Genomic DNA, 9,409 nt, shown 5'->3' on the forward strand with positions numbered 1-9,409 from the left:
GCAGAGACTGTCAATCTTCAAATGTGGCGAGAAGACACCATAAAGGCCATGCAACATAAGTCCTCTGAAGTCACACAGTAATATTGAGAACACAGAGGCCAGTTGCATAAACGTAGCCATTGTGTTAAGCAAGTACAGGTCTCTGCAGGACAGTAATAGGAGTTACCATATCAGTGGGTGAGGCCATAAACAGAGGGGCGTTTTTGAGAGTGTTACCTAATTTGCCGACGTCAGAGTGTGGGTAGGGTTTAGGGATGGGGTCGGGTGAAGGGGTTCATTTTCATTGCCAGTTTGAAAACACCTACACATTCAGAAACGCCCACTTTTGTTCTGCAGAGACCTCATACTCGTGTTAAGATATAATATGTCCCACTAGCAGTTAGTCAAGGGGCCGTTACTCTTAGTTTTAGGTATCAAATATTAGACCAATCTATGTTTTTAGGTAACTGACTCAAAAAAGTTATGAACAGTCTTAAAGATAAACATTTGATGATTAAGCTGTTAGTAAGTGGTGACTGTCTCACTGAAAAAATATTCAAGAGTCACCTTTCATAGCAAACAGCAAAGGTGATTCGGGTAATCTGGGACATTTTTTGCAATTTTGAGTTCTGCGGTTTATTTCAATATCTAACTAACATATTAGATCAACACATTAGACTTTTCTGAAATCCCTTATATGTTTTCTAACCACACAAGAAGAAAGAAAGTAGATATTATACCCAGAGGAGACATGCCACACCTATTAGTGTTTTTGTGCCAAAAAAAAAATTCTGCCTGAATTTGATAATCTGGGACAGGTCACTTTGTAATCTAGGACATATGTATAGGCCTAAAAAAGCCTATATTCACCATACTTTATGCATGCCAAACACAATATCACCAACTTTTAAAAAGCAATATGAAAAATGACAAGTACAGAAATCTCAATAAGAAAATGTATATTCATAGAAATTTCATTAATTCACATACACATATGGCTAGTCATATTTCTTTCATAAAGTCATGGATATTTTCATATATATATATATTTATATATTATTTTCAGACTAATGACTCACATTTGTGATGAGCAACTACAAAATACTCTGCTAGCTACTGTGAACTTATGCTAATGTTATAACCTCCAGTAGCCCACATTAACACCCATTTCTCATTATGGCATATATTAACATTATATTAAAGTTACTTTTAAAGTATATCAGTGGTCTACCCCTAAGTTGTAATGAGATCTACACCCTTGTCATTAGACTTATAAAGTCCCTAAATGCATATTTCCCCCATTTGAAGACTGTCCCAGATTACAAAAAGCATGCTGTCCCACATTCACAATCATTTTTTATAAAGTGGGACAGCCAAAAAATGTTTGAAAGAAAAAAACTAAAACACATTTTCAACACTTTAATACATATTTTGTTGCTTTAATAGATCAAAAACATAATTTGACAACAATTAGCAACATTGTCTTATTTATGACAGATTTATGTCCTTAACTTTAATCTAGTCAGAATCCTATGTCATTGACCTTGTCATGCAATTGCCAGGGGAGCTTCTTGATTGACAAGTGCCCTGCCTCTTTCTGTGGCATCACCCCCATGAAGTCATGTAATTTCAGTTACATTACATCCATGCTAAACCTATAGTAAATGTCCTGTTGACTAAATTTTGTTTGAACAGGAAAGAAACACTAGAGCTTAGGTGTCCCATATTACACAATGTCCCAGATTACCCGAATTCACCCTACTTAAAGGGTTAATTCACCCAAAAATTAAAATTCTGTCATTAATTACTCTCCCTCATGTCGTTCCACACCTGTAAGACTTTCGTTCATCTTCGGAACACAAATGAAGAACTTTTGTTTATGAAATATGAGAGTTTTTTTGTCCCTCCATAGACAGCTACACAAATGACACTTCAAAAAGTACATAAAGAGACCTTAAAACTAATCCATATGCATTGAGTGGTTTAGTCCAAATTTTCTGAAGAGACTTGATCACTTTATATAATGAACAGATTTAATTTTATAACACTGATCAGCAACATAAACAGAAGCCGAACCTGCTTGACGCGTGAGAACAAACGTCTTGCGGAAGCTCAAACGTGCTGCGTAACACACGAGAATGAACCTTATTGGTTCTTGCATGCATCAAGCAACATGCTTGAGCTTTTGTTTATCACAACCGATGTGTGAGTTGATGAATATTTAGTTTAAGTTTTACGATTAGTTATATGATCTCTTTATGAACTCTTTGAAGTGTCAGTGGTAGTTGCATAGCTGTCTAGAGGGAGAGAAAGCTCTCAGATTTCACCAAAAGGATCTTCATTTGTGTTTCAAAAATGAACGCAAGTTAATGACAATTTTCATTTTTAGGTGAACTAACCCTTTAAGAGTTTGTGTAGCATGCAGGGAAATAATGGGGGAGGGGGGAAGTAAGCATCCACCACCTCGTGGGAAGATACCAAGATTGCATCTGGGAAGTAAGAAACACTACAGTTGCATTTTCTAAAGGAAATACCAGTGGCAATTAAAGTTTTAGGAAAGCTTATATTTTATGCTTTGCCTCAAAGCCGCCTTTGTTTGCCATTATCATTGTGTGTGGAATCCACACTTAAAATGGCATAGTTTGAACAGTGTAAAAGCTGTAGATGGATAAACATTAGTATGGCTAGTTCAGTATGTAAATAAGAACAGAGACATACTATAGTTGCAGTTTGATTTTATTTAAACTTTGGAAAAATGAGTGCATATCAAGCTTAACCTACAATTGTTCAGATCTTCTCTGGGCAGGAAAGTTAGAGACCGGACCTCACTGATGCTTCGTTTGAACGCTTCCATCTAGCCAGTTTACACTGTGAATTGCAGTTTAAGCAATTCTAAGCCCAATGTGCCTTTTTCCTGTACAATGCCGTAGCATCACCATGTGATGTAAAGAGCTTTGAAAACACTGAATATTCACACATTGAAACCAAGACAAGAGGCCTCATTGTCTGCACAAGTTACATTTGTTTAAGTTAATAACCATGGGAGCAACTATTGAAATTGCATGTCTAATCAAACCAACGGTTTGTCAAATGGTAATTTTGAGGGCCCACTTATGCAAAGTGACTTCCACTACACTAACATAGGGTTAAGTGCCTTGCTCCTGTAAAGACAGCTTACATGTGCTTCCTAGAACTCAAAAACAATGGGTGCTTCTCATTTCTAATTTGTGCATCCTTGTTTCCTTTCCTCGCATCTCATCTCCTGTGCATCCTCGCTCATAGCTCCTCTGAAAGCTTCCTCACGGTGCAATTAGAGAACTGATATTTCCTTCAAGATGGCTTTCTTTGACCTATTTCCAGGTCACAGGCTGGAGGACGGAGGAGTGAGGAAACAAGAAAGCATCAATTTGAGTATTGAAAAGCACCCGAAGTTCCAGTCATCAGCACTGAAATTTAGCCACCAACACTGACTGAAGATTTAGATAATCCAGTAACTCAACTATATGACCAGGAAGAATTTATTTTGCCGTTCTGCAGTTATTACACTACACTGGACCGAAACCATAGTCCTTGACTCTGATGGGTCCAACAGATGCCATGTCCCACCGTAGATCTGCAGAAGAAAGTGAGAACACTAAAGCACATGGCAACACACGTCTATACATTTTGTAAGCATAGATCACATACCTTTAAGAAGCTGATCACTTCCACTTCTAATGCCACAGGTTGCATCACAGCAGCCACACACCTGATCGTCCTCATCAGCAGACACCCACCTGTCAGACAAACCAAATAAGTCCTTACACACACACACACACACTAAAGTTTTAGATGGAATTCAAGTCAGTGGAAACATACCTATTAGCAGACCAAGAGCAAGCTTTCTGCTCAACATTAGTAGGGTTTGATGCTGCAGACACCTTGAGAACACAAGTGATGTAGACCTACAAAAAGGGCAGTTTATTCATGCACTTCATGCTAACATGCACCCAAACTGCTAAACCACATACATACAAATCCACTAATCTCTTGCTGGAATCTGAATGCCTCCAACTGAAACTGCAGCTTGTCAATTTGAGTCCGGGGCATAAAGCGAGAGGTGGAGCCTGTGAGCTTGGCATCAACAAGGCACCTAGGTTAGAGAAGTAAAAAATAAATTCAGATATTCCATGATACCTCATTGATAAGTGGTACTTGAAGGACCACTTCTCACCCATTATTCTCAATAAAGGAGTATCTGGGTACAGCACTGGTATCAGGGATTGAAGTAGCCACACAGCTATCCACAAACACACGAAGAGGAATGTGGTTGTACGACCTCACTGAAGCCTCGATGTTAATGAAATCACCCAGGAAGTACTGCTTAGAAGGTCTCTCAAATCTCCAGTCATCTGCAAAGAAAGCATTTTAACCCAGGCTCACAAGCACTGGCATGTTAAACATTTACATTATACCAACCAGTCATGAGCTTGAGGGAGAAGACCAAAAGTTCCTCTGCAACTATAGTAGAGGCATATGGGACCCAAGTGGGTATTAAGGCATTGCTGCTCACATTATGCACTCTGTCAAGGAATTAGAGGCAGTCACCTTTTAGTGCTTATGATATTAACACATCCTGCAATGCTGAATGAATTCAGCTCTTACCTTGGATAGTGACACTCAATACCAACTACCGCACCACTGCTCCTGACAATAGGAACACCATATGAAGCCTCTTGTGGGGTGTAGATAAGGGAGAATGTATAGACAAGCTCATCCTCACTCACCTAAACAGAAAGGTTTATAGAAGAACATTTATGTGGATGGTTCAAAATACCTATGATTATTTTGACAACAGAACCTTACTGTTGATGTGCTGCTACATCCATGCAGTTCAGACTCAAAGATGAGCACTTGAGCAGAAGGATCCTCTCCAGTTGCAGCACAGCCTCCCAATGTAAAAGCAGAGGACAACAGTGGGTGCCCCGTCCCAAAGAAGTCCTCCATCACTTCCACATACACTGAATTCTCTCCACACTGAGCTGCTACACTGTTGGGAGGGATAGGATGCGGGAGCTCAAAGGGAATGTCTGGCTGCTGTGGTTCCTCTGGTAGACTTGGAAAACTCCACGTCAGTTTCACCAATGGACCCTGTAACAGCTCTTTTGACTGAACACCCAAAAGATCTTGAGAAGGCTTTCCAAAGTCAGCCCTGGCTGGTGTTTGGACAGGAAATGGAGCGGGAAACCTTTGTGGTGCAAATACAGGATTATTGGGTTCATATCTCTGGGGAACCCTGGATTCACCCCGTTGAGAATCTTGCACTAATGGCTTTTGCCCAATTGGGTACTGATTATGTATTGACCTTCCTTGCCACTGTGCTTCACACAGGCCAAAAGCAAGCATAAACACCAATCCAAAGCCAAATTGCCTCCACCCCATATTTAGAAACTGCCAGATCCTTAATGCTGACTTTTAACTTTTCCTTTATTTATAGGAGTTTATAGTAGTAGTGAGCTTGGCTCCACCTCTCTAGCATCAAGCCTAATGGTTTCCTGGACTTGTTAACTTATGTATCACACCACAGGTGAAAATCATTGAGTCATCAGCGGTTTGAGGAAAATGTTAGTGTTTTGTGGTTTTAAATTACTTTAAGCAATTAAGTCAAAACTTTATACTCATCCAGCCTGAAGAAATGTTGCAAACTGATATTGTGGCCTTTCATTTACTCAGTGAAAGTCTAATAAAATATAAGCACATCATTAGGAACAATAATAGCAAGCATGGATGGAGAGCAGCTGATTCAAAGTAGTACATAGTCTATAGTAAAATGCAAAAAAAGTTGATTAAATAGTATATAAAAGTTACAAACCAGTAAACAAAAGCAAATGGTTAATGTTTCAGTAAAATTGTGCTGCATACTGTATTTCTAATTAATCATGTTAGACAATAGGATCACTAGAGGCAATTATATGAACACAGCACTGCCACAAGTGTTCAATGTTAGTGCTAAACACAAATGGACATCAGAAACTTAGCCAATGACACATTGCTGCTATAAAAAGGACACTGTAAAATGAAGATTTTAAACCATGAAAAAGTAGTCATGAAGTGTGTTTTTACAAGCCAAACATTAATCCACACCCAAACACTAACAGGCAGAATATAACCACATAAATTCTCTGGATTTACAGAATTAAAAGCAGTCATTTCATGTGGAACATCAAGCAGATGTCTGACAGTTAGTGTAAAATACGCTGTTAGTTTGTGGTTTCTTAGGGCTAGATTGCAAAAGAGTTAAGTTTCAGCATGTTTCCTGCAAAGTTAAAAAAAAAAAAAAAAAAAAAAACAACAAACAAACTGCAGAGGGTGTCCCTCTGCACAAAGCTACTACTAGTTTGGTGTAAATGCCTTTGCAACAATAACACCACTTACACATGGTGATGAGGGAAGCTTTCAGAGCCAAGTGTCTTTACTTAAGGCTAGAGAGCCAAGAGAATGGTTTATTATGGGGGGAGGAAAAAAAAAAAAAAATAATAATAAAGTCAGATAGGTTTAAAAAGTTTTATTTTCAACATCCACATGACCAAACAGCCATTTGGTTACTTTCCATATTCCTTAACACTGATGGGTCCAACAGAGGCTCTCTCCCACCGTAGATCTGAGGAACAAACAAATTGTAAGTCATATACATGACAACCAAATATTTGGGAGTAATGCTGCCTTCACATGCGCTCAGAATTATCGTATATACACTAGTTTCCTAGGTAAAAAGTTGCACATGAACGCCCTCCCATTTTGAAAATTGAATGCGATGAGCTCAAGTCATGACTTCAGAAGTGGGAATTATCAAATTTCCAATAGAAGGTGAAGGTAGCTTAGTTCATACCTCTAAGAAGCTGATCGCTTGCACTCCTCATGCTACAGGTTGTGTCACAGCAGCCACACACCTGATCAGATTCATCTGCTGACACCCACCTGCCAAACAAACATAATACCTTGCACAGCCTAATTTACCCTTGAGTCTTGATTTTCAGTCAACATACCCATTAGCAGAAAACGAACAAGCTTTCTGCTCAGGACTTGTTGGGGTGGATGATGCAGCCACCTTTACGAAGCATGTGACGTAGAGCTGCAAAGACAATATTGTTTGTACACCAAGGTAGCATATCATACAAAGTGTAGCACAACCGTCACATACCAGTCCACTGTCTGCTTGTTGAAACCTGAATGCCTCCAGCTGAAACTGCAGCTTATCACCTTGAGTCCGGGGCATAAAGTAAGACCTGGAGCCTGTGAGCTTGGCATCGACCATGCACCTAATGTAGAATCTAGTCAGACCTCTGCTATGTAGATATAACCCATAAGCACACTACACAAAAGGACTTCTTACCCATTGTTCTCAATAAAGGAGTATCTAGGGACAGCACTGACATCAGGGACTGTTGTAGCCACACAGCTATCCACAAAAAGACGGAGAGGAACATGGTTGTATGTCCTCACAGAGGCTTCAAAATGTATGATATCACCCAAGAAGTACTGATTAGAAGGCCTCTCAAATCTCCAGTCATCTGTTGGGAAATTATTGTTAAGTTCACACAAAGGTGACGCTAGTGAAAGTTGCACTCTACCAACCAGTCATGAGCTTGAGGGAGAAAACCAAAAGTTCCTCTGCAAATTTGGTGAAAGCATAAGGTATCCAAGTAGGCATTAAGGCATTGCTGCTCACGTCTTGTACTCTGTAGATGAGGAAGAAAGTGGCAGTCACCACAAGTTGGAAAATAAATAAAAACCACATGTTAATGGCAGAGGTAAATCCAACAACCCTTGATTTAGTCCTCACCTTGGATAGTGACACTCAATAAAAACCACAGCACCACTGCTCCTGACAATAGGACCACCATATGTAGCCTCTTGTGGAGTGTAGATGAGGGAAAATATATAGACCAGCTCATTTTCAGTCACCTAAAGGATCAGCATTGTAAATGTTACTCACAGAAACCTACAAAACCCCACTACCACAACAACAAAAACACAACATAATCACCATTGATGTGCTGCCACATCCATGCAGTTCAGACTCAAAGACAAGCACTTGAGCAGAAGGATCCTCTCCAGTCGCAGTACAACCTCCCAGTGTAAAAGCAGAGGACAACAGTGGGTGCCCAGTCCCAAAGAAGTCCTCCATCACTTCCACATACACTGAATTCTCTCCACACTGAGCCGCTACACTGTTGGGAGGGATAGGGTGCGGGAGCTCAAAGGGAATGTCTGGCTGCTGTGGTTCCTCTGGTAGACTTGGAAAGCTCCACATCAGTTTTGCCACTGGACCCTGTAACAGCTCTTTTGACTGAACACCCATAAGATCTTGAGGATATTTTGGGGCACTCTGAAACATCCTAAATTCAGGTTCCAGTGGACCTTGTGCTACCGGTTGAAGCTTAAGCACTGCAGGGCTTTGCATTGATCTACTTTGCCATTGTGCTTCAGACAAACAAACCACAAATGCCAACAATAGCCCAAAAACTACTTGCCTTAACCCCATAGCCAAAGATTTTTTGAACCACCAACACACTGATTTTTTTTTTGTTGTTGTTGTCTTTTTATAGAGGATTCTTTTTTATTTAACCCAGCTGAATTAACTTATCAGTTGATTAGTGGACTACTCCATGACTTGAGCTGATTGTGTCCAATAAATTAATTTACAGCTAGGGAGGCTCCAGGAACAGCTGTTGTCATTACCAGCTTTTTAACAAAATCCCTCATAATGAGTCTGTAAAATTTCATTAAGTGAACAAGGGACTACAGAGGGCAAAAAAATGAAATAATTTGCAACATTTTTTTTTTTTTAATTCTTGATTTAACAGCTATCCTTTCCTTAATCAAAGTTATGTATAAATAAATGTAAGTGCACAAAAACAATCCCACATAACAGCGTATAAATGCTGCAACGGTTTCTACACATGGTTTTACCGAAAACACCAAAACAAAAAGAGTGAAAGAGTTTTGGAATTCAAATTTTCATCTGTCCAAATGAAAAAGACTGATAACTTAAAGGGATAGTTCACCCAAAAATGAAAATTCTGTCATAATTTACTCAGCCTCAAGTTGTTCCAAATCTGTATGAGTTTCTTCTGCTAAAAACAGATATTTTAAAGAATGTTGGTAACCAAACGGGCCTCACTGACATTTCTTTTCATACTATAGAAGTCAGTGGTGCCCATCATCTGTTTAGTTACCCATATTTTTCAAAATATCTTGTGTTCAGCAGAAGCAAGAACATCATACAGGTTTGGAACAACTTAAATGTACGAGTAAATAACTTTCATTTTTGGGTGAACTATCACTTTAAAGCACTGATTTAGGAAGGGAAAAAAAAAAAAAAAAAAAAAAAAAAAAAAAAAAAAAGAGTTACTAACTCGGAAAACTACCAATTCTTCCTCAAAGGTGC

The 9,409-nt window shown here is 39.2% G+C and overlaps 2 protein-coding genes across 2 annotated transcripts; both read right to left on the minus strand.

The window, feature by feature from the left end:
* Positions 1-2,697: 2,697 nt before the first annotated feature.
* On the minus strand, positions 2,698-5,444 carry LOC127508445 (zona pellucida sperm-binding protein 3-like). The gene is made up of 8 exons (XM_051886368.1): positions 4,825-5,444; positions 4,624-4,745; positions 4,438-4,541; positions 4,193-4,370; positions 3,994-4,111; positions 3,838-3,923; positions 3,667-3,755; positions 2,698-3,592 (listed from the first exon to the last, which is right to left on the minus strand). Exons 1-8 carry the CDS (start codon positions 5,398-5,400, stop codon positions 3,525-3,527), a joined length of 1,341 nt encoding a protein of 446 aa, XP_051742328.1. The 5' UTR covers positions 5,401-5,444; the 3' UTR covers positions 2,698-3,524.
* Positions 5,445-6,508: 1,064 nt separating this feature from the next.
* LOC127508446 (zona pellucida sperm-binding protein 3-like) lies at positions 6,509-8,551 on the minus strand. The gene is made up of 8 exons (XM_051886369.1): positions 8,006-8,551; positions 7,802-7,923; positions 7,594-7,697; positions 7,352-7,529; positions 7,160-7,277; positions 7,005-7,090; positions 6,848-6,936; positions 6,509-6,619 (listed from the first exon to the last, which is right to left on the minus strand). Exons 1-8 carry the CDS (start codon positions 8,501-8,503, stop codon positions 6,561-6,563), a joined length of 1,254 nt encoding a protein of 417 aa, XP_051742329.1. The 5' UTR covers positions 8,504-8,551; the 3' UTR covers positions 6,509-6,560.
* Positions 8,552-9,409: the final 858 nt, after the last annotated feature.

This window comes from Ctenopharyngodon idella, chromosome 3 (genome assembly GCF_019924925.1).
Source record: "Ctenopharyngodon idella isolate HZGC_01 chromosome 3, HZGC01, whole genome shotgun sequence".
NCBI lineage: Eukaryota > Metazoa > Chordata > Actinopteri > Cypriniformes > Xenocyprididae > Ctenopharyngodon > Ctenopharyngodon idella.

Bases quoted from the DNA above. Each gene is read 5' to 3' on its own strand.
- LOC127508446 (XM_051886369.1), bottom strand. From the start codon at position 8,503: ATGGGGTTAAGGCAAGTAGTTTTTGGGCTATTGTTGGCATTTGTGGTT. The intron at 7,530-7,593 runs GTTGGTAGAGTG...ATTTCCCAACAG, and splicing joins CTCCCTCAAGCTCATGACTG to ATGACTGGAGATTTGAGAGG. The intron at 6,937-7,004 runs GTATGTTGACTG...TTTGTTTGGCAG, and splicing joins TGTTCGTTTTCTGCTAATGG to GTGGGTGTCAGCAGATGAAT.
- LOC127508445 (XM_051886368.1), bottom strand. From the start codon at position 5,400: ATGGGGTGGAGGCAATTTGGCTTTGGATTGGTGTTTATGCTTGCTTTT. The intron at 4,371-4,437 runs GTTGGTATAATG...CTTTCTTTGCAG, and splicing joins CTCCCTCAAGCTCATGACTG to ATGACTGGAGATTTGAGAGA. The intron at 3,756-3,837 runs GTATGTTTCCAC...TTTGTCTGACAG, and splicing joins TGCTCTTGGTCTGCTAATAG to GTGGGTGTCTGCTGATGAGG.